The sequence below is a fragment of the Oreochromis niloticus genome, linkage group LG7, assembly GCF_001858045.2.
Source record: "Oreochromis niloticus isolate F11D_XX linkage group LG7, O_niloticus_UMD_NMBU, whole genome shotgun sequence".
Lineage (NCBI taxonomy): Eukaryota > Metazoa > Chordata > Actinopteri > Cichliformes > Cichlidae > Oreochromis > Oreochromis niloticus.
Genome location: NC_031972.2, coordinates 47,170,671 through 47,195,775, shown reverse-complemented (window position 1 = coordinate 47,195,775; position 25,105 = coordinate 47,170,671). Strand labels below are relative to the sequence as shown.

The 25,105-nt window shown below is 39.4% G+C and overlaps 1 protein-coding gene across 2 annotated transcripts in view; it reads right to left on the bottom strand.

Annotated features, from left to right (window-relative positions):
- Positions 1 to 1,988: 1,988 nt before the first annotated feature.
- Positions 1,989 to 25,105, bottom strand: part of LOC100711829 (plexin-B2) — a 132,718-nt gene continuing 109,601 nt past the window's right edge. For both annotated transcript variants that reach the window (XM_019361763.2, XM_019361764.2), the window contains 18 exons: positions 24,038 to 24,235; positions 22,547 to 22,732; positions 21,301 to 21,437; positions 20,837 to 20,937; positions 20,271 to 20,500; positions 18,214 to 18,395; positions 15,350 to 15,416; positions 14,771 to 14,917; positions 13,500 to 13,656; positions 12,567 to 12,667; positions 11,050 to 11,134; positions 10,485 to 10,636; positions 10,082 to 10,242; positions 7,234 to 7,381; positions 6,982 to 7,046; positions 6,779 to 6,854; positions 5,589 to 5,663; positions 1,989 to 5,018 (listed from right to left, as the gene is read on the bottom strand). In XM_019361763.2, coding sequence (XP_019217308.1) covers positions 4,914 to 5,018; positions 5,589 to 5,663; positions 6,779 to 6,854; positions 6,982 to 7,046; positions 7,234 to 7,381; positions 10,082 to 10,242; positions 10,485 to 10,636; positions 11,050 to 11,134; positions 12,567 to 12,667; positions 13,500 to 13,656; positions 14,771 to 14,917; positions 15,350 to 15,416; positions 18,214 to 18,395; positions 20,271 to 20,500; positions 20,837 to 20,937; positions 21,301 to 21,437; positions 22,547 to 22,732; positions 24,038 to 24,235 — 2,373 coding nt within the window. In that variant the 3' untranslated portion in view covers positions 1,989 to 4,913. The remainder of the gene's footprint in view (positions 5,019 to 5,588; positions 5,664 to 6,778; positions 6,855 to 6,981; positions 7,047 to 7,233; positions 7,382 to 10,081; positions 10,243 to 10,484; positions 10,637 to 11,049; positions 11,135 to 12,566; positions 12,668 to 13,499; positions 13,657 to 14,770; positions 14,918 to 15,349; positions 15,417 to 18,213; positions 18,396 to 20,270; positions 20,501 to 20,836; positions 20,938 to 21,300; positions 21,438 to 22,546; positions 22,733 to 24,037; positions 24,236 to 25,105) is intronic.

Here is a 25,105-nt window from a genome sequence, read left to right as displayed (position 1 = left end):
ATGGAACTTCACACAGCTCCAGGGATCTGTTGAAGATGCGAGTGAAGATGGGAGCCAGCTGTTCAGCACAGGTCTTGAGGCAGGAGGGTGAGACACCGTCTGGTCCGGGGGCTTTCCTGGGCTTCTGTTTCTGGAATAGTCGGCTTTGCAGTACAGTCCAAGGATCACCTGCAGCTAAAGTTGTTTTAGATTTAAGTAGGCTTTGTCCCTCATTGTTGAGGAAAGAGTACCTCTTTAATGGCCAGCATGAGCAGTAATCAGAAGAATTACCTGTACTCGTGAGTGTTATTTTCTTTTAATTATATGTTTCTCGCACACACATCTGACAAATGAAGTGGGAGGCGCTCTGTATGTACACCTAATTAAGTCGTTATAATTACATTTAAAAAAGCATGTAGTGATATTGATGGCATTTTTTTAAATTATTGCCTATAATAAGTTGCATTTGTGGTGCACAGATGTAGTACGTTTTTCCATGTCACACAATTAAAAACATTTTGAGGGTCTTTTTTATGGGTGTGATTTTGAAACATTAGTAAATCCGTTTTCTTGAGATACTGCCGCCCATCACTACTCGTTAGACTCAAGTGTTAAGTAGACTACAACCAATTTAAACTCATACTAAGCTTAATAAAATCCCACATGTGAAAATCCAAGCTAACTCAACGAGATATTTTAATTTGCTCCCAGGATATGAGCTTAGAGAACCCTGGAATCAGAAACTGCCTGCGTGGTTTTAAATTATTCATCAGAACAACTGTTTAGAATGACACCACACCATCATTGTTTTTATTTGCTCCAAGTTCTCCTCCTCCTCCTCCTCCCCTAAGGCAGAGAGAATCAAAGCCAAATCTCGTTAGGAGGTTTCAAACGTGGAGGTGAGACTTAACCTGCAGAAGGAGAGGCTGGCTGCATTGTGTGAAGAAGCATCCTAGACGGGAGAACAGAAGCCAGGAATCATGCAGATTTTAACCCAATTTCTTGAAACCCGGCACAGAGGCTGACTGAAAAATAATTATTCTTAGTGTGCAGTATCATTGATTTCTAGACAGTGAAGGGCATGGTTATTTAAAAATCTTATCACAAGCGCTGTGCGCGGCAAATAATGTTGAATCCCAAAATGATGTAAGCTGCGTGTCCTAATAGGAATATAAAGTACTGTATTGCCTTTGATTTCCCACAAGTGATCAAGGATAGTGTACAAAATGCAGTGCTTGCGATAATCAAGTGTAATCACTCTTGCTTTGGCAGCAGCCCTTGAAGTTGCTCTATCTGTTGCTGCATCAGTGATCCGCTCGGTTAGAAGATGGCCCGTGCAGGCTCCTAGTCTGTCTTTGATATCTCCACCCCTGCGTCTGGGTTTGTTAAGCAGTCAGATGAGGCAATTTTGCCTTTCATCTTTCTTTTTTCCAATTTCATTCTTAGCTGTCAGTACTTAATTAATGTTTTTTGCCGCAATTTTTCCAACCTTCACCGCCGATGACAGAGATGCGGCGCGGCTATTTATATTATCAACTCATTTCATGAAGCCAGACCTTGGCTTCTAGTTTGTATTCCGAGCCTTGTGACAGGAACCTGATGTGGCATTTGGGGGGAAAAGCATCAGCCATCATAGGATATGCTGCATATGAAGACTGATGATATCAACTGATGTTATCAACAAAGTCGTTTGGGGTCATAATATGAAGGAATATGTGTGATAAGGGGGGGAAAAAAACTGTTAGCTTTTGACACTTGGTCCTCTTCTTCATAAATAGGGCTATGGTGGTTTTAATTTTCAGAAACCCCACCATTACTCTTGCCTGTGCATGTTTTCTTCATAAGGTCATGCAGAAATACCAAAGACTTGCACAAAAGAGAGTTTGCTTCAGCGGTGGAAAAAGCTATTCTATCATCCAAGGTGATTGTTTCTCATGCATTATTCGTGAGAGGTGGGTGTCAAATTGAAGCAAATCAATATGCTGAAGATGAAAGAAACACAGCAGATATGAAGAGCGTATATGTCTCTGAGTTTATTAACGGAAGAGTGTATGATGAAACCTGTAACCCTCCGTCCACACACAACTTTTGTAAAATTAAGTTCATCCAGTACAACCAGATCAGGTACAAGATCAAGAATCTTCTGAGCTGCCTTGGATGTGAAGGAAAACGTTGGCTTCCGTTAATGGTCCTGTACTGAAAATGGAGCGTCCCAGTTTCTTTTATCATCACAGCACATTCACAAGTTTCAAAATGGAAAAAAAAAGTCTCGACAACTGCACAAACAGGTTTTTTTTTCACTTTTGTTATTTTTGTCCCAGGACTCAATGCATAGGATTATACAGTTAGAATACAGTATTTCAACGTTTTACAAAGATTTATATGATATAGGAAACGAGAAATAAAAATAATAACTGCACAGCAGTAAGAAAGGTCATTTGTCGAGTATAGATAGTCATTTATCGTACACACTGTGGAATAGCTGAGAAACACAGGGCAAAAAATGAACACAACTGGAACAATTTTGCGCATATCCATCTACATAAGGATAACCTTTTGGCTTCAGACTAATTTAGGAATGCCAGACATTTTCAAGGGAAACCCAAATCACATTGGCCACTGTTTTACATTTAATCAGTTTGGCTTTTTTTTTTCTTTTTCTTTTTTTTGCCTTACCCACCAAAGTCCTACTAAGCACACACCACAGACACCCAAAGGAAATGCACACATCAAAATTGCAACCATAAAAGAAATCTTACTGAAACATCTTCAGCCTATTGGCACGCAAATGGCTGCAGCAGGGCATCTAGCATTTGAGACAGCACACATAAGATCACAAGTCCAAATACATTGCTGTGTCTATATCACGATCATCATCATAGTCACCTAGGTTACCAGTAGAATAATTTAGAAACAATATATGTAATATCCTATATAAGGCACATTTTTGGTGAAAGAAAGGCTCTGAAAGAAGCTTCTTGCATCAACTCTGTCAGTAAGAAAGGACTCAGCAGTAAACAACACCGGAGACAAGGATGGAGCCTGCAGTCGGCATGCAATTAAGATCAAAAGCCTCCCCTGCTGATTCCATTATACAGAGTGCCACTCTGCACTGCGCTGAGTGGGCAGTGCCAAGTGCTGTTGGTCGGGATGCCAAGGTGCCATGCTGAGACAGCAGGCAGGCAAGCTCGAGGTCTGTGCACACCTCTCTCTAGCGAAGGCAGGAATCGTTAACATTCTTGGGGCTGTGGAGAGCGTCATGCGCCGTCAAATCCACACACCCATGATCAGATACAGCGAGTACAATTAAATCATCTGTCAACAGCGAGGCCTATAATTTAGGGATGGCGTCTAATGGCCCAAGAAATAACCAACCTACCCTGGCGACACCTCGGTTCTGACACTGACATATCAATAACCCAATTAATATAACAATTATGTACACGACTGAACCAAACACCCCCCTCCCTCCCCCGACATCATACAGAGGCTAAATCCACGATAATTGTTCAGAGCATGCCATTTAAGTACCGACTGAATCTCTTCTAAATTATTAACATCAGCGACAGGCTATTTCATAGCTGTAGAGGCAGAAATCTTGATGACTATTTGGAACATTACAAGGGTAATACTAAAAATATGGTACAAAAATCATAAACATGAGCAATGCATAAAACAATTTGAATAGTCTTCTAACATATTGCTGAACTGCTACTTTAGTAAGCAAATGCAACTGTTGATTGTGGCTCATGGTATACTGACATTATTGCAGGGCTAATACGAGTGACACGAATCTGTGGCAGGAAAAATGGTTGCTTCTTGCTGATACATATATGTATATAAAAATAAAACAATATAGCAAAGGAAAAAAAACTTAAACACAGTCTTTAACTATAATATCTTTAAAACGTATTAAATGTCCTTCTGTGCTTTAGTTGAAGTGGAATGTTTCATGGCACTGTACAATAAAGGGAGACAGACTGTGCTATTATCGATTTCCACAAGCACAACAGGCAATCCAGCCGGAACCAAATCCGAGTCAAAAGAAAAAGAATATAACTTAAATGTTTCTGAAACGCCTGGTGACCTGTCATTCATATGAGCCTGTACATTGCTAGATTAACCAGCGTCCTTTTGAGGACCCTTTGGTCTCTGTCATAAAGCTCATTGAGAGCACAGGCTCCAGTGTGTTACTGAGTATGGGGGAATTAAAACGACAAAGCAGGCGTCCTGTCACCCTCGCGCCTGACAGTAGGCATCCCGTGTGTGCACGCACAATTTCACACATCCGCACATGTGCAATCCACCCAAACGCACACTTAAATTCAGCAGCACACACTCTTTTTTGTTTTTTCCACAAGTACTTCACACAGGCATCTACGCACACACAGGCTAATAAAAACACTATCCGCACCACAAGGTGATCCATTTAAAAAGATATTTTTTCTTATAAAGCTTTCCGCATAAAGACTGCACGATAAAAAAAATATATAATACAACTCTTAAAACCATTTTTTTTTTATTACACAGAGAGAAATTGAACATCTGATTATCTCCTATGCCAGTGCTCCACAGAGGGGCTTAAATCTCAGAGAGAGTTCTGCCGCACTGCATTGTGGGAGCAATATTCAGTGAAGCATGAATGAGTGCGCAGACCTTTAAGGTTTGGCAAGTGAGCTTTAAGGCGTACCTATGACAGTGTAACCCACCATTTTCTTCCTGTCTCCTCTCTTTCTGCATTTCATTAGTCTGTTACTCCACACAGAACAGAAAATTACCCCAGGGCCAAGTTGTACAATAAACACGCCCACATCGGTCCCTTCTCACATTTCCTCATTTCTGGAATTTATTCACTAAAAAAAAGAAAAGAAATAAGCCCCTGTAGTCACTGGCGATATTCCCCCCTCCCTTGGTTCCTCCCTCCACTTAGTGGGTTAGAGATCAGTCACTTTGTTTTCCAGGGCGGCTGCTATCTGCTGGAGCCGCAGGGCCAGCTGTTTACTCTGGGCAGCTGGGTCCTCTTCCAGAGAAGCGATGATCTGAAAAAAAGAATGGAAGGTAAGAAGGACAGTAAAAAAAAAAAGGGAGATGTCGGGAATAATAGGTGTAGAGGATGTAGAGGAGACAAAGAGTTGTACACAGGATGGCATAAGGGTAATGTCGGAAAAGCAGAGAAACAAGGAGGAGGGGGATGGACAAAGAAGAAACACAGGACAAAGAGGAAGAAGAAGGGTGGAGAGTGGGAGGAGAAGATGGTGTTATTCGACATCAGCAATCGCGTCATATAAGCTGTTATTCTTTGCGAGTCCCACTTAGGGGAGACTGACAGCCCCATTTGTTTATCCAACTTGTTCATTAGGTTTTGTTTATCCCCTTTTCGTGACCTCAAGTGGCAATGCACAATGGACTCTTAAAAATCAATTCCCAGAGCAATTTTCCAATTCACATCCCACAGAAATGCTTTCAATTAAAATTTCATACAATCACTCTTCTGGCATATCAAGAGTGAAGAGAGAGAGAAAAAAGGAGAACCAATAATATAGTGGGCAGTAGTGCATTCAGTGGAATAGCCTCCTTCGGGTGTGATAGGAAAAAGAAGGGCCTCTTACCCCATCATAGTATTTGCTGGCGTACTGGTAAAGCTGATGGAGAGCCACGTGTGTGTTCAGTTTGTCTGTGTGAGACTGAAAAACATAAACAGAAATTTAAAGGTTAAAGTGGAAATCCAACCAAACCATGAACCTGGACCCAGCTGAATAAACTACACCCAGGCTTTAAAAACTGTGGAGGAGCAAATGAGAATTACTGCACACACAATAAATAAGCCACTGAACAATGCTGATATGTAATGCCACCGGGCATTAAAGTTATAATCCTTAAGATTTTCATAAACTCAAATCCTGTTTTTCATATTACAATATAAAGGAAGTCAATTATTGACATGCTTTTTGGTTAAAACCATTTGAGTTAATTCTGCCACAGTGCAAACAAATACACCAGTTCCTCTTTTGTTGTCTTCAGCAGCATGTAGTTGCAAAGTGCACCCTTGGCGCAGTAAGTAAAAATACAATTTTCATACTATCCTTCCTGTGGAAAACATTATGTGGAGGGGTCTTTGTAGCCAAATGGTTACAGTGAATGCCACATCAACGCAATATGATTCAATTATGACTTTCTCCACTGGTTTCCTGTGTCATCCTATCCTATCTGCTGTCAATTAAAGACAAAAACACCCAAAATAAATGGAATTTATGGACTTGAAAGTGGACTATGAATCTCTCACAGTTAACATGCCAGTACAAAAGAGGCTTTAGAAAAAATACCTTTTTCTTTACTTATTATATCAATAACTAAGACTCCGGGGGCTTTTGGTAAAAAAACAAAAAACAAAAAACAAAAAAACCCAACAATCTTAAATGTGTTCAATACCCACAAGTGATGTTAAAAATCATGACTTGGATGATAATCCAGGACTGAAACCTTAAGGATTGCAACATTAACAGCAAGACGAGTTTTTATCGCAGAGCTGTAAAGGCATTAAATGCTGCATTATCCACATGATTGTGCTGTGTGCAATGGAGGGTTTTGCAGTTTAGATGAATGGAGAAAAGTTGTGTTTGTCTTTTGTTTTTTTTCATCTCTTATATAGTTTTATGCAATTTACAGATTTTTTTTATGACTGTTGTGAGTGATCTCTGCACTGTTGACATTGCACTTATTTCACTGTACATGTTACAGTGACAATGAAGATATTCTACTCTATTGTGTTCTATTCAAAAATGACAGATGTATTCCTTACCCGTGACACCTCTGCCAAATGAGTGTTCATGTCCTGGTCGCTGACAGATACCATCTGCCTGATGCCCTTGTAGTAACTAAACACACAGACACACACATAATGAGTAGACAAGAGGTGGTAATTGCTCCATTATGTTAATTGATATTTAAAAAAGGTATTACAATCTCCAATGAAAACAGATGGAAAGTGCTGACAGTACTTACTCATCTACCATCTTCTTATAGGTGGAGATCTCCTTTGCATAGAGTAGTTTGTTACTTGGCGAGTCCTAAAGGGGAAGGGATACAACTCAGTGAAAATGGCACTTTAAATTAATGTGCCTATGACCTTCTCACATAATCAAATTTGTTCTCATCTTTTGTTCATCTTTTCACCCATCTTCCTTTTTTCCTCCTCACTCCTCCACCTCATATTCTCCCACCCCTCCCTCCTCTTGTCCATTCGTTTCCACTCACCCGGCTGAGTTTGTGCTCACTCTTGGTGCAAGCATCCATAAAGGTCTGGGCGATGACAGAGAGCGAGGCGTCCACCACTTCAGACACGTGGACGTCAAAGATGAAGTGGGGATTCTTGAGGATGTTCACCCAGAACCGCAGAGGCAGGCTGCACGGGTATTAAAAAGAGGGGCAAGAAATCAGTCTATCATCACTGGTTGTTATCGGTATTATTGTTTCAGAATGGGGGGGGGGCTCTCATCAACCGCATTACATCCATGAATTAATTTAAGTCAGGGAGGCATTTCATTTCATGTGTGAGAGCACTTGCCTGAGGTGCAATTGAGTGCAGTACAAGATAATAACAGGGATGGAGAAAAGCCTTTCTTGTCGGTGTCAGTTTATTCAGAACAATACCCTTGACTGTCAGTTTATATTACTGTTTCACACGATGCTGACCTCTGTGAGAACTATTGCTGTTCACAGAAAATTAAATGAAAAAGAAAAAAAATGATCTCTGAAGACTTTTTTTTAACAACTAAAGGGATCTGCACAAAGCAACATCCAATGACGCTTGTCTACTCTAACAAACAGTGATTAGAAATGATAAAGCAGCTGACCTCTGAGGTTCCTGTGCAGCCTAACAACTTAAAGCCCAGACTACATAATGCAATGCTCGAATGGTCTTGCTAATTTCCCCCCTGAACGGAAAAACAAACTCCACAGACTTTCTTCCAACCTCATATCAGCTTTTACATTCAAAAGAACAACCAAATACAATAGTTTAGGAAAAAAAAAAACTCCTCCCCAATCGGTGAGAACGTCTTCTGCCATCTGAGAGAGGAAACGCACCGCGTAAAATTCATACTGGTTTGGTAATATCTCCAGGGAAGGCTGCCGTGAGAATACAATGGAAGCATAAAAATAGCAATGTTGCCATAATCACAGAATTAAATTAGCTTGGGACATAATTACCATGTTTGTTTGTTGTTATGCCTCATACACACATTCATATTTAGTACATGGCCCTCAGTTGATTTGATAAACAGAACGGGCGGATGCAGAGTGTGGTGTGGAGTGTAGTAAGTAATTAAATCGCTCATCTTCTGTCCTTGTGTGGCTGCTCTCTTGCCAGCCTTGCGTCAATCACCGGCATCTACATGCAACACGTCGTCTTGTATGCTTGAGCCTTAGCCGACGTGACACTAATTTATGCACTTAAATGTCACATGGGAGCAGGGGGATTGCAAATGCAAACTAAGTAAGTTGAAATTGGGCATTTGTATTCCGTCCATTCTGGGATAAGTAAGTTTTATTTCTTGGAGAGTTACAGTGTCTCAGGCAGCGGGATTTCTGTTGGTGGGAATCGGATAGCTGTGCTTGTATGGACTAGTTGTGAAATTGTATACCACAGTCGTATCTAATTGAGAGGTCCTTGTATTTCATTCAAGATGTATTTTTTCATACTATGCCATACTTCTGCACCACTATAGTTAAGACGAAATTATCCTAGAAAGCTCCTCTTATTGTTTTACATTTTCGGGAGTTATAGCTACTCATTGGTTTTCCGATTTAAAAAAAACAAAAAACCTGTATCCGATGGAAAGCATTAAGATTAACTGAATCATCCAATCAGTTTAGTGCTCAGATGGTTCAGGTCTATAGAGGAAAGAGGGGGAAAGCAAATACTTTTCCCCTCTACTGGCAAAAATGGCAATAATACATGAACAGTCCAAATTTGGGTGAAAAGATTCATTAGACTTTTTTTTTTTAATTAAACCAAAGATGAAAAGAGTTCCCATATTCCACTAATACAAAATGTTACTTTAAACATTTAGTAAAAAGGTACTGTCAAAACATATGAAACTATCTGCATAATTTCCTGTTCTATTGAGAAAGAGGGGACAAGATGTAGTAATTATAGATATTTGGTTGAAATACCATGAAGAAAAAAAAAACGCCTCTCAGGGAAGGAAACATCAACAACAATGATCCACTTGCTAATGACCATCTAACATCCCTTAATGGCAAAGGCTGATATCTATATTGACTACATGGAGCATAGAGCCACAGAGGAGCACTCTGTGATCTCCACCCTTTTCCATGCTCTGATTGCAAGAAAACATCTTTAGGACCTAAACTTATTTGATCAGTGTATTATGTCCAAAATATTATACAGATAAAACCCTTGAAAATGACCCCAAATCCACTTTTTAAATTGTCCTCTAGTAAATAAAAAAATAAATCCCAGGCACAGATTCTTCTGTTACTCTAAATCCTAGACAATAAATTGCTGCAGTGAAAAACTGTGATATATTCTCTGATACTGATGCATAAAGTAGGTCACAGGAAAAAAAATCCTGGCAAATAAAAACAAGATTTTTGTTTTACATTGTGACACTTGGAGTGGGTTCCCGTGTTTAAAAGAGCTTAAATTTGCTTTTCAGGTGAGAATAAAGTTAAATGGCTATCTCCTGTAATTATAAAGTTATGAGGGCCCATAAAATGTGGGGAAAAATAGTACTTCATATGTACTTCAGGGGACAGTAACACAGAAATAGTCATTATCTGACGCTTATTCTGAGGGAGTCATGTGGACTAATTAATTTCATGGAATGAGACCGGAAACAAATACAAATTTGTGGTGCTGAGTCCTTACCTTTTTTCTCTTTTTACATATTTAATCATTTATCTTGTTTCACTGTAGAGTCTCTTTGTAAGACTGGACTAAATTAACTGCACACAGTAAACTTTGCAGAACAACATCCTTTTCTTTTGATACTTGGAGTACATCCACATACTAACATACAGCATACAAAAGGAACTCTGAGAGTGATCATTAGTGTACGCAGTCGACCTGCTGTTTTACCTATTCGTCTTCCAGATATGGATAGTCTCCTCATCCACATTGCTGTGTTTCAGCGCTTGCTCGTCCAGGAAGTCAAAGAAATATTTGACAGCTGGTGGGACCACTGCCCCAGAGCACAGCACGCTGCGAAAGAAGTCATCCACAAACTGCTGCAGTGTTCCCTGAAAGGGGCCACAAATAATGTGAGACAGGGCAGAGACACAGAGCGCAGCCAGAAATACCAGAGGCACATCTATTTGCAAGGAGAGTATAGCTATTCAAGTTTTGACTGCGTATTTTCTACTCTTTCCAAAATAGCTTTAACTTGGAAAAACCTTGGTTTGTAAAGCAGAATTTTACTGTTTAGTCAGTGTAACAGTGCCCTACTTACTGTAATAATTGCATAAATGTTTTTGTCTTGTACCTTTACAGAAAGGAGTCTTGTTAGATAGATCTCTGTAATGGCTTTGGTCATCGACTTGTCCTTTATGCTTCCTCGTTTAGATTTGATCTCATCCAGTTCGTCTGTTGGCCTCACCAAGTGAAACACTTTATCATCTTCCAACAAAGCATTTCCTATTGGAGGAAAACACCAGTGTAAACTTTCTTTTTGACAATTGTACTTCTTATTTATTCATGCACATGCTTACAGAAAACATTCAGACGATTAAAATAAAAAAAACATGAGAGGGCGTGTCTACTGAATTTGAATGAGACTATCCAAGAAGAAATGCTAAACCATCAAATACTCTCAAATGTACATAAAAAAGCTGAAGATAAAAGGACATACTATTTCGGCATAATCTCAAAGCGTGTTATACATAAAACAACATGTATTAGCATGTTAATTGGTCATGGGAATATGGACAAAAACCCTGGAGAAACTAAACAAAGGCAGGAACTCTCAAGTACACATTTCATCTGTGTTCTTCTGTGTTCAACACGTGTGTGTTTATGTGCACGGTATGCGTGTACTTAGAGATACGTACGCTCCTCGTGGTTTTCCTGATTCTGGTCATAGTTCTGTTGCGTGTGCTGCACTTTGGACAAAACTAATGTGGCGTTATCCCGCACCTGGAATGTACAATCAATCATTTTGTTAGATGACAACACACAACGATGAAAACTTCACACACCTTTGAATTTAATAGCTACTCTGACTGTGGTCAGCAGTGCCTTTTAGCACCCAGATCTAATTCCTAATCAATGCGAATGAGCGGACACGAACAGTGAGTCTTTATTGGGATATTTACAGGCCATTTTCTTTGGCGTCAACCCATTATTGACCCCAGAAATACTGTGATTAGCGCTACCCTGACACAGCCAATGAATCTATAGGAGCAGGTCTGTTGTCTAAGAACAACAGCGAGACAGCAGGTAGGATGAAAGAAACTCGAGCACCTTTAAAAAGAGGCGGATTTAAGTGGCTGAAAAGCAGAACAGGTTGGGGATATTTGTGAGTGACCTTTATTTTCTGTGGATCAATACAGTGCCAAGAAGATTTAGTGGCATTCTGTCACCACTGAGAGCCAACAAGACCAAACAAAGAGAAAGCTATGGGAGTCGCAGGTAAGAAATTAAAATTTGTAGGTGATAAAAACAAAAAGTGAAGACTTTTATTACAGTGCTCTTGTATACCATATTCTTTGGGCCAACATTATCGTAAATGATCTATCTCGAACACCTCTACACTCCATAAAAGTTAATGATGAAATCTTTAAGTAGCACTTTAAGGATAAAAGCTTTTTTTTCTCTTAGCTTTTACATAGCTTAGTAGTTATTGGCATAGAAAGGAGAGTGAAAACTCTGTGATGGTTGTTGTTGGACTTGAACTAAAGAGTCATATAAAAAGATTAAAGGATCACTTTAACAGCTTCCAATGTTGTCCTTGAGAACATATCGCACATTTACTTTCTCTTGCTATGGTATTTCATACATATTGTATAAAACAGAAATCTTAATCTTGTATCTTCAGGTAGGGTCACATGTGAGCTGTTGCATGACTGTAATTTTATATGGTTTGACAAAACAACACATTACAATGTGGCTTTGTAAGCAGAAAGCTGTGTCCTTGCCATACATCTATTTTTTTTATTGCAGAAAATACTTGGAAGAAAAGTCACTAAAATGGCTTAATGTAGGATTGCATAGAAAGTGAGATTACCAAGAGAAGAGACTATGCAGAGAAGAGAGTATGCAAATAGAAGTATCAGCAATTTATTTTTACCTAAAGGTAAGTTTAAATGCTTATATATAAATAAGTATTTATATGTATACTTATTTATACTGAGAGATTAGGTATAAATTGGTGGTAAAAAAGTAAGGTAAATAAACATTTTGTTATGGTGAAAAAAAGAAAAAAAAACATATAGAAATACATTACATTATCCATTTGAATTGAATGCACATTAGATGGTCATTGATTTACATCAGATACTGAACCCCAGTCATTTGGTTTTGTAATTTCAATTCTTATTACTTCAAAGTAAATTTCTGCAGTACTCACGTTGTAGTGTGCCAGAGTATTGATGCGTCTCCACCTGCCTTCTTTCTGGGAGGTCAAGTCCAGATCCGACAAAATCTGCCCTGTTGAGCCAGGGCGCCACTCTGTGATGAAGGCAGGATGAGACAGTTATTCAAAACGCAAGTTATCTCTGCTGTGGCAGTAAAACATTTCAAATAAAATACTTTTTTATATTATTTCAATTACTTTTATCCTGGGATGCAGCTGTCCTGTGGTTACACTGTAATAATGTGATCTTTAACGAATGCAGCTATCTGCTCAGTTATCTCCTGGGATTTAATGATGCATTTATTGAATTTGCCTGTTAGCTATGTGGCTGAACTCGGGTAAAGAAGTCACATGTCAGTAGTCTCTGCATAATTGAAACATAATAGAAAAGTTTGCACCCAAACACATTCTGCATAACTGAGCCCACCACTGTCTGCGTTTCATTTACAACTAAAACCAAATACAAGGCAGTTAGCCTAAAAGAAGACAGATCTCTGCTTATCTAAAATGTATAAAGGAATGAGATCTACAGCGTGCGTGGGAATAAAAAAATGACTTTGAAGTTAGAAAATGTCTGTGGAGCTTTAGCCTTTCAAGTCACTCCCCAAGGTTTCTGATTACAGTAGCGAGCATAGCTTTGTTTAGGGATGAACGATTTCTTCATGTTGCTGACAATGAATAAATTCTAAGCTAAGTTGGTTTCTTTTACTCCACAAACTGAAATAAAAACCTGTTTTATTAAAATAATAAAATATACTGAATACATATGGAATGAAATAATTATTCGCCCTCTCAGATAACTCACTTCTCATTTAATTATGAATTAATTTCACTTAAGACTGAAATAACAGTTACATTATTTATCATTAGTAGACGTTCCTGCTTTAGTTCATCTGCTTTTTTTTTAGGTGGCCCTCATTTACTCACCCAGGGTGACGCTGTCGACTTTGGGCCGCTGGGAGTATGGCAGGTTCCTGTATACCTGCTCAATGATCTTCTCTTTCACCTGCGAGATGGTGTCACAGTTCAGCACCTTGACGGGCGTAACATCCGGCCCCTCGCCTTGAACCAGCACTTGCAAGGTCTGACAAACAGAATCACACATTAATACCTCACGCTGATAACATGCACCTACGTTAATAAAATACGAACATGCAGAAATATTCAAACATGGTCAGAGCACCCAGGCACCCACCCACACATGCCAAGCTCTATTTGGATGTTGTTGTCACGGCAACAGGGCATTATAAGCACACAGGCACACACACACACACAGACACACATTGGTGACACCTGACAGGACTCTTGGCCAGCTAATGACCAAAGCTCAGCAGGAGCAAACTCTGACCCGCCTCGCCTCTCACATCCAATTCTGTTAGAAATAACTGACCATTCAACGCTTTCAAATGTGAGCCAGGGAATACACTCACAATGGCAACCCTATCAGCCCAGCTGCATATAAAGTGAATAAGAGTAGCACGCTGTAAATTTAAGCCAGTAGGAAGCAATGCATCTGCTTTTGAAATCTCTCAAGCGTTTTTTTTCCTCCTCCCTGTGTAATTCAATCACAGAAAGCAATCCATCACAGAAGGAGACGTGTAATTCAGGCTAATTTGATAATTGTCCTCGACAACGCCATTACCCATGGGTCTTTTTATTTGTGCTGACTTTAACAAAAAACAGCTGGGTTCATATTAGCTTCCATTACTGAGACACAATATCAAAACGAGACACACGGGCATTTCCTGACTCCTGAAAGCTGCCCAAATGGACAGAGAGCAGGTGCAGGCGGCGAGGTTGAGGGGAGGTTGTGGAGGTGGCTTGTACTCCATACTTGTTCCCACTTGTAGGACTTTAACCTAAGCCACACATTTCCCTGCTACGCTGGAATGTGTTGGCTGTGTCGTTTCTGAGCTGAGAACATTGACACTGAAAATGGATGTCACACAAAAGCGGGCAGTCGCCTCAGGGCTTTTTTTTTTTTTTTTTTTTTGGGTGGTTACCACGGCAACTGCACAGTGTGTATGTGTGCGTGTTTGTATTGCTCACCAGGCACAAAACACCATGCAATGTTGAAGCAGAGTGTGCAGTTTTTATGACACTGAGTTTCTGAATTTCTATGTATGAGTGTTTGTGAGGGGTGCTCTGTGTGTGTGTGTGTGTGTGTGTGTGTGTGAGTGTGTGTGCGTCCATCTCACCAGGACAGAGTACTCTACGTCGTCACCCAACAGGCCTGTGTCGTTGAGGGTGTATTTGGCTTTCTTCACTCTGACATCCACGGGGCCTTTCTCAATCTGGTGCTTGATGGCTTTGAACAGTTTGTACAAGGGCTCGCCTGCAGAGTCCTGTCACACACACGCACACACAGGCACACAAAACCATTTAGCTTGACACAGCTGTTGTAAAGAAGCTAATTGTTGTGATTAGCAGCTTAAAAGTGAAATAAATTGGCACTTTCAACACGAGCACTAATGAAAGAAATGCAGAAATCCATAAAGCCCACAGTTTATTTTATTTATTCTTTATTTATTTTATTCTTTATTGAAGCATGTGATCATACATTTTTTTCATAACTGATAAAGTATATTCTCTCTTAAAAACATGTATTGAATAACATCTATATTTTTCAGACCACCAGTCTATACCATAAAGTTTACTGTAACACAGAACAGCTACTAAAATCAAAACATATCAGAGCTGCAACCAAAAAATATTCAAATCAAATCAATCTTCTGTCAGTCATTGCATCATTTCCAGTGACCCAAAACTTGCATTACCTTCAAAAACTGGTAAAGGCAGATTGACATCCAGTTACACAGCATGCGCTCCACCACTGTCTCTGACCTGAAAAACATAGAATAGAATAGAATAGAATAACAAACAAACAAACATATTTGTTGAGTTATTTTTACTCTTATTATGAAAATAAAAATGATTTATTTAGTGTAAAATACTGTATATCAAGAGACACAGCATGAAACAGACACCAGTATAAATGAAGGTATTGGGCCACACCTTTTAATCTTTGAATTCAGGTGTTTTCAGTTCCAATAAAATCAAGCACCTAGCCATGCAGTCATGTGTGTGAAAGAAAGAGCTCACTAAAATCGGTATTGTAAGAGCATGCCACCTTTTCAATAAGTCACTTTGTGAAATTTCTTCCCTCTTTGACATTGCATGCAGTAATAAATGATAATATTGTAAAGTGGAAGCATTTAGGAACCACAGCAACTTAGCCACAATGTGGCAGACCAGAGCAGGGCTGCTCACTGCTAAGGTGCACTGCTGACTCAATAACTGCAAAGTTCCAAAATTCCTCTGGCATTAACATCAGCAAACCCTGTGCACAGCGTGCTTCCTGGCAGGATTTCCATGGTTGAGCGCCTCCTGTAGGTGTATCATGTATGCAGCCCAGTACTTTTGTCTATATAGTGTTTGTTGATAAGGGGAAAGTCTACACTACACAGCCTCTAAAGTTGCATAATGTTATTTAAACTTATATATAGTGGTGTGGAAAAAGTGTTTGCCCCTTTCCTGATTTCGTATTTTTATTTTGTATGTTTGTCACACTAAAATGGTTCACATCACCAAACAAATTTAAATATTAGACAAACATAACACAAGCAAACACAAAATGCAGTTTCTAAATGAAGAGGTTTATTATTAAGGGGAAAGAATTCCTGGGGCTGTTTTGCTGCCTCGGGACTTGGAGGACTTGCTGTGGTAAATGGAACCCAGAATTCTGCTGTCCAGCAAAACATCCTGAAGGAGAATGTCCGGCCATCTGTTGGTGCCCTCAAGCCGAAGACAACTTGGGTTCTGCAGCAGGACAATGATCCAAAACACACCAGTCTGAATGGCTTAAGAAAATCAAAATGAAGACTTTGGAGTGGCCTAGTCAACGTCCTGACCTGAATCTGATTGAGATGCTGTGGCATGACCTTTTTAAGGTTGGGCCAACCTTGCTGTTAAAGGTTGACCCAACCAGTTATTAGGTTTAGGGGGCAATCACTTTTTCACACAGGGCCATGTAGAGGTTTGGGTTATAACGTATAAAAACTAGGAAATCAGGAAGGGGGCCAAGACTACTTCTTAGCGCAATATGAAAAGGCCTTATGACATTTATCATTTATTTACAGAATAAATAAAGGCTTTGATAAACAGCAAAGTATAAATAACTTATATAACCATTATTATATGTTTTAAATCATCTCGTGGGCCTCGAATTATATACAGCTTGTCAGTGTCAAGATATTTTTATTCAGAACTCATGTCATTGGTCACTTGACAGATATCCCATCAAAATGTCAACTATCCACTGGTGATGCCCACTGATGCACATAGCATGCCTAATTAGATGCCTTGTATATAAGGAGGCCTGTTTTGGCACAATGGGCTAATCAGCATAATGAGCTTCTCCATTGGGGGATAATTAAGATGTGTACTTGCATAACAGTCAGTCACAGCGTGCCTAGGCACAGCGAATAGTTCAGATCACAAAACTGCCCCTCAGAAACGATAAGCAACTGTGCCGCCAGACAAGTGTGTCCTGCTGAGGGAGGGGAAGCAGCAGTCAATGGATCACTTGACCTTGACATGATCATTAAAAAGATCAAAGAACACCAAAATCTGGAAGCTTCGTTTCTTAAGGCTATTTACTTCAATCAGATTAATAAGCTGAATGTTTATGGACTCAAATTTCACAAGGAAATTCTGAAATTTTGCCCAGGAAGAGTAGAGCGAATGATTACTATTAAAACGATCACATCAGTGACAAAAAATAACTCACCAGTATTTGGTCAGTTTTAAAAATACTGGTTAGCAAAATGATAATTTGTTATAATTTCACACCAACCCAAATTTTACAACCAGTCTCCACTTAGCTGGAAAGTCCAACTAATAAAATAGAATTTGGGTTAAACTACGCTGGCTCAAGTACTAAAGCTGATCTTTTTGTTACAATCAGCAGGGATAAGAAGGTGAAGATGACAAAGACGAGATGAAAGAGAAGAAAGAAAATTGTCCAGCACATTTTACTTGGATTCCAATGAGGAAAAACAAAAAAAAGAGAGGAAAAAACAGAAGGATGAGCAGATGGAGGAAGACTGGAATAGATGGAGCAGCAGTCTGGCTCTTGATAGTGGACTACAGTAAATCTTCACAAAATTCAACAGAAAACATGGCAACAGAATGAAACAGTCCGCTGCATTCTGAACTGAATCCCAGTCCGCATCAACTGGTTCATATCAGTGCCAGAGTTGAGCGACTCTGATTCAAAACTGCTGAAGGAGGACATTTTACAATCTCAGAGCAATTACTGCTAAACAAATCTAAGAGTCCAGCCAGAAGAGTGGCGCCGAGAGGCTAGACTGAGGCAGCAGCACACAGAGCTAAGTAGGTTAGCATGCAAAAAGCAGGTATTTACTGTTACAGTTTTGACCTACATAACAAATTTGGCTAAGGTAACTACAATTAATCTAGAAAGAGGATATGAATGTTTGCACCAGATTTCAAGGCAATGAATGGGAAGCAAGCACCAAAACATTTTGGATTCATGCTATGTAAAAATGTTGTGCTAATTAAGCCTGAAAGCAATACAGGAGAACCATTAAGAAGCAACAGAGAGTTGCTCCACACTCACCTGCGCAGCATTAGTTTGGGGTTCTTGCTGTTGACATATTCCTCCATCAGCTCCAACAACAGTGTTCTCATAATGTCGGTGTAATATTCCAGCTTCCCATGCAGAGCTACTGTTAACAGGGAGGCAAAGTAAACCTTGGCCCTGGCGTTAAAGTCATTACTGCGCTCCAGGGTCCGGATAAACTACAAAAACACAAAAATCACACACACGCACGCACACAGAGAAACAGAATGCAAATGATGAGGTGAATTAATCATCGTGATGAAGCACACACAGAAGCAAATCCAACATAATACGCTTTTAAATTATCAAAAGACCAATGCTAGTGAAAATTATAATTATCAAGGTAAATTTAGTTCTGCCCTGTAAAATACTGTGGCTTAGAAATGATACCAATTAGTGGAAGAGGAATCACCCCACAAGTGCAGTTAGCACCTCAGAGGCTGTTTCTGTGCCAGCAATATTGGATTAACAGGAATCTTCACACGTCTCCCTCTGCTATGTCCTCTGCCTCTCGCTTGTATTACTGTAGATACGCCGCAAAACTGTAACACACTACAGTGCTCAATTCAAAGGAAGGGGGCGGCTTAAAGTTAGAATAGATCCTTAATCTGTGAGGTCTTCAGCCCATTTTAAAAACACCATCAATATAGTATCATACAAACATTTAGCTAAGTAGCTCAGGGTAATGGCTGGATCTGACCTTTTTTTTTTTAAACAAAAAAAACCCCACACACATATTATCAGAAAAAACTAGTGAAAAAGAAAACCTCCCCTGCATTTATCCTGCTGCCTTTCAAGATTATTGTCTCCCGTCCTATTACCACAGCCACCTCGTGACTCCTTGTGCCACAAAACTCCACTGTCGTCTGAATACATATAAAAGAGCTGTATTGGTGCATTCAGTGATTTACCTCTTTCATTACACAAGGCCACTTTAGTTCATTCAGAAACAACTCCACAACTACATTTGTGATTTTCTCAGTAAATCAGCTTATGCCTAGAGAGTTTATGCAGTGGTGCAAATCTGGCGAGCTCAGAGGAAATTGTTGCAATGATGCCACTTTTGCAAGTCAACTCCGTTTATGGTATACAGTACGCTACATCTCATGAATTAATAGGCGAATCTTTATATCTGTCTGTCTGTTCTTCACCCTTCTCGACATCTGTTCACCCACTGTGCTTGAAACTTGATGCATGAAGGCTCTGGTATTGATGGTGCGCTGATGGGTTTGGATTCATTTGGATGAGCAGTTGAAATAATGCAGTTTAGAAATAAGCCTCCAGTGACTGACATTTATATAACATATGAAGTAACATTAGTGATTACATGTCTAAATTTAGACTGACTGATGTTTCATAAGAGTCTAAATCTGTGCTAGCTGCAAGCTGAGTCTTTACTGTGCGCTAAATGTTAAAGTCATAATGCCAAAATGATCCAAGCTGCATGATATTTAGCAGGTATAATAGTCTCATATTACTATCATCTCATGTAATGTTAATTAGCATTTGCCATTTGGCGCTAAAAACAAACTACAGCTAAGGCTGATAGGAATGTCAATATTTTTTAAGTACTTCTTATTGTGTTAACCCAAATTAGTTGAAATATTCTTTCTGAGCTGACTGTAGTTCAAGAGGAAAAGTCACTGGAACACCCAAGTTTTTCCAAATTATCCTGTGGGGTACAGTCATGTCTGTGCAGTCTGTCAAGCAACCGGCATCATTTCACTCAGACAAGCAAATCCCAGACTGCTGGTGGTATTATTGGAAAAGTTAGAGGGATCACCAAAGCCATCCATCATCCAAGAATCATAAATGTCTTTGTAAAACTTGATAGTGATCTATTTGAAGTGTACCAACTGACTCTGACATCCTCAGAGTCCTGGTGCCAGTGAAGCTAAAAAGAAAGCTTTGAAAATCTAGATGCATCCAACATTGTTCAGTGTTTGGTGGTTTGATTTTGCACAGTTTTAAAGGACTGCAAATTCTCTGTAAGCAGGCATTATCGGTCCAAGCTCACAGCTGACAATTTGATGATGCGTGCGCAGTATAATTACATTAATGAGGAATGTCTTGGAGTTCAGGAGGTTGGAGAACTGGTTGAGAGACTGAATCACGGTGGCCTTGCGAGCCTCTGGTATGTCTAGCTTCCCTGTGATCATCACATCATTGGCACCGTCCTTAGAGGGCAGGAAGAAGACTCGGTCTGTGTACGTCTTGTAGTCCAGGAAAGGGATTCGTCCCTCATTCATGTCATTGGTGTGGTCCTCCATCTCAATCATTAGGTCTGCGAGAAAGAAACAAAAAGCACCACATGGTTTCTTTTTAATAAGCAACTCTTGTCACTTTCACACTGCTCGTCTGTCTCAATTACGATGCTGCAAGAGGCAGAAAATGGAGAGCATTGCCAGGAAAATGATTTCACCAGTGAAATATTGTTTTCTATTAATGTTACTGCAAAACTGCCTCTAATAATGATGATAAGATGACATTGAGTGGGAGAATTTATGCATTTAATCAGAGCTATGAACCAATTCATTACTTTACAGCTTCTTAGAAACGCAGATCCGCAGAGGGACATTAGCAATATTGTGACGCTTCTGCACAGCTGCACAGCTTATACCTGTGAATTCCTTCTTGCAGCGGTCTCGTACACTCTCCTCCAGGTTCTCAAGCTGGTGTTTCACTTTCTCATACTCCCTCTCTGCCTGCTGACTCTTCCTCCTGAAAAGATTAAACACACACACAAAGAAAACGCATCATGAAAATAAGGTCAAACAGATGAATGTTAACTTGTTGCAAAGAGGTTATTTTCTTTTGGCCACTAACTTAGCTGCAAGGTATCTATTAGTTCTTATTACGCAGTCGCTGTTGGTGTGCTCCTAATAATTTCTTATGAATATGAACATATTTCGTGCAACAGACACGTAACAAACAAAGTCGTTTTTTTTAAAAAACCCAAAAACTAGCAAACATAATGCAGAAAAAGCTGGGACTGACTGGAGAAGTACCTATACTCTTAAAAAAACCCCACAATCAATTGTGTGCTCCTGCTGCATAAAGTTAACCTAAAATAGCTCAATTCACCTGTAGCAGTAGACAGAGATAGTGATGATGAGCAGCATGGGCACAATGACAGCAGGGATGATGATGTAGAGCGGGAAATCATTCTTCTTCTCGTATTGCACCAAGTCGACCACCCACTCCCCTTTCCCAAACTTGATCTGTAGAAAGAAAAAATCTTATTATTTGCACAAGCTCTCCACATTTTAGCCACAGTCAAAAGCAAAGACCGGACGATGCCGGGGAGGAAGTAGAGAGATTAAATCTAAATGTGAATAATTTAGATTCCAACCGTCAACTCGGCTAAAGCAGCTCTAGGACCTTTAAAGTATTTTTAAAGTGTGTATGTTCAGGTTGGTAGGGCCGCATAAAGAGGATAATTACATAAACGTACCAAGTCTGACACTTTATCAACAGCAGCAGATACCAATATAGAAAAAGCTGGATTATAGTCTAGCAGTGTCACTTCTTTATGCAGCTGCTGACATATAACAATAAGAATTACCCAGGGAGAGGTATGGTATTCATCATAGTTGTGGCTTACCTATAATTACAGGCAATTATAGAGCCTGTAGCTACATGAAAATTGTTCAACCAGTGGAAAAAAAATTGGATCTCAATTTGTATAGACAATATGCCGGGAGAAGAACAGTAAAGGTTCATGATGCATGCATGCTCTCATCTTCAAGTCTGTGTATGGATCTGCAATGGTCCATTTACTCAAGTACTTTGCTGAAGTACACAGTTGAGGTACATGTACAAGGATAAAGATCGTGGGCACGAAAGATTTCTTTGCTCAGTTTTAATGCTGTATTTTACTCCATTATCCATTAATCTAATAGCCTTAGTAGTACCCAGTGTCCTCTGCCTTCATTCGTATTATTTCCTTATTTATTACAAACCAAACAATATCAATTTTTTAAAAAAGAAAGAAAAGAACCTAGTAATTTGTCTATTATTCAAATAAATGGCTAAAAAGAAGCTTTGGCTAAAGCTCCAACAGTAAAAGTATGCTTGTGTGTAACGCATGAGATATAGCAGTATAATTATAATAAACGATTACATAGAATCCAAAAGGAGCCTTTAACCATTACAGACCATTATTTTGAGTACTTAAAGTTCATTCTTGAGATATCTTTAAAACTTTAACATACTAAGATTTTGAGGCGAGTACTTTTATTTATGAAGCAGTGATCTTACAGTGTTGCATTAAAACGTTCACTGAAATAAATGATCATCAGTCAGGACTCATCTGTTAGTGTGCTCTGACCATTAGCTCCAGATCCTCCGACCCCGTCTCTCTGCGCTGACGTTTGGAGCGAGAACGAGCACGAGGCATGGTGGAAGGTGGTTCCAGGAACAGCTTATCATCCAGAAGGGTCGTGACCACACACTGAACGTCGCCTACGAAGGCTTGTGCTTCTTTAGCTGTCATCGCTTTGGAGAATCCCCGACCCTGCAGGCGGAAGAGTGAATGCAAGGCTTTAAGGGCAGTGACTGAAGTACATGGAAGAGAAATTAATTAGACAGATCCTACGATGAGCACTGAAAACATTATCGGCAGCATTTTATGAGTAATGGGTGGGAAGTGTGCTGTATGACAGCTCCTCACTGCTCCAATATGAGCCAAAAGTAATTAAAAAGATAAAGATTGGAGTTATTGTAAGCACCTCACTCTCAGTAATTTCTTGAGATTTTGCAGCACACTTGTGGATCTACAGACATTTAATTATTCTAATGTGGGCTGGAAGAAGGTGAAACCAGCTTCAGTTAATCAGCCCCTGAGTAACTGAGAAGGTTTTACACATGTTTTGCATATGACTTTCCCCACAAGTGCGTTTACCAACAGAAACTTTGAGGTGGTGTACTCTGGGAGCTCGAAACAGCCATAAAAATAAGCTATAAGAAAAATCCATTCATTTTCTGGCTCAGGCTTCTCAGTCGTTTTTGTTTGTTGCATATCTTTGCCTTTTGTGACTATGCTCTATTGCACTTGTCAAACAAAACAAGCAATGTGAAAGTGTCACCTTGGACTTTTTAAAAAGAAGTGGCACCCTTGAGAGGTAAAAATAATGCTACAAAATACGTGAGAAAATAAATCCATGATGATGAAAAGATTAAAAGTGAAAGAAACCGGGGTTTTATTTACTAGCTCATCTACATACTGTCTGAAATCGAGAGCACAAAGTGCCAGATTAGCTATTGTAAAGATGAACATTCGTTATACCGTGCCTAAAACAATAATGTGTACTCGTGGGTAGACTTGGAGGGCTTTTCAACCATTTGGCTTAACACCACTTAAAACAAAGCTTTGTTTAATTGGGGCCCCTGCCCAAAAACCACTGCATGATTTCAGATAAGTGTTACGAAACTACTTTTTGTGTAAACACTTGCATGTGCGTTTTCTGGTGTTAATCTTTTTGTGACCCTGCAGTGTTTGTCATAAAACAGTTTTACAGCATTACACTAAAAACGTGTTTATTATATCATAAAAATCATAAAAACATTTTTTTTTAATTGTTCATTATCTGAAAGCTGCTTTTTAAAAAAAATCTTTTTTACTTCCAAGCCAAAGCGTTCACTGAGCTCAAATGGAAAATGTGCAGCAAATGCAACTCAGCATCTTTTCCATTTTTATCCTCAAGTCAGATAATAAGACAGTTTGTCTTAATTAGGACACACAGCAGACACCGACTCTTCAGGAAAAAAACGAAAACATAGTACTGCAAGTGCATTAAAGCGACCTCGTGGCTGTACTCACAGTAACGATAATCAGGCTGTTCGCAGTGATGATCTTGTTTTGTAGAATATTGAAGGTGGGGTCAGGGTGGTAGTGAAAGGGCTTCAGCTCCTTCTCCCAGTTGTCCAGCTTGATGACTGTTTTCAAGTGCTGGTTTGCGGAGCTGTTTACCTTTGGAGACTGAAACTGGATGACTGTGTCATTCTTCATATAGGCAGGCTGAGTTGGATAGAGGGACAGTAAAATGTTTTACAAATACAAGCATGACAAAAAATGCAGGAAAATACAGCATGGAAAATATGGAGCAGCACTAAAAATAATAATGCAAAACACTGGGCGTTACTGGAGTGAATATAATACATGGTAATAGACTGTGGGGGGGGGCTTGTTTTGGTACAATGGGGACGGTAAAATTATGTGCATCTTTTCAGTCATTCTATTAAAATCTCAATCTTCAATCATAGAATGAGGCCTCTGATGAATCATAACTCACACTGAGTCACTCCTCCACTGCCTTTCTATACTTGTTTGTGATTAACTGGACTGATGGTGATATTTCTGTCACTCTCATTGTTTCGACACTACGTGCATGACAGCTAAACTCCGCAGTTCTACAAGTAGGTAAAGTTTTTCAACAGAACAAAGCAAAGGCGTCAAAATGTCATCATTAATACATAACAGAAAGACTGAGAACACACATTTTAAGTTTTCAGACATAATAGTAATGTTTTGGTATCTAGTATGCAGTGTAACAATGTAGAACATCCTGTGATTGGGACTCACCCTCATTCTAAACATGTAAATAGGTGGTTAGGAAACATCTGGACTCTAGACTGTAATCTAGACTGCTCTAAGTCAAATGTTCATTTTAAGACAAGTGCCAAATTTCAGAAAATAAGGCTAATAATTAAGTTACTAAAAGGTGTTAATTTGATATTTGTTATTTTCTCTGAAATATTTTGTCTTTTAAAAAGTGATTCATACAGGGCTAAAACTGGTTTAGAAGTAGAATACAGCTTTCTGCAAGGACCGGGTTCTCTAATGCTTATTGTGAGCAGCTGAAAGAAGAAGCACGTCACAGAAGTCTCT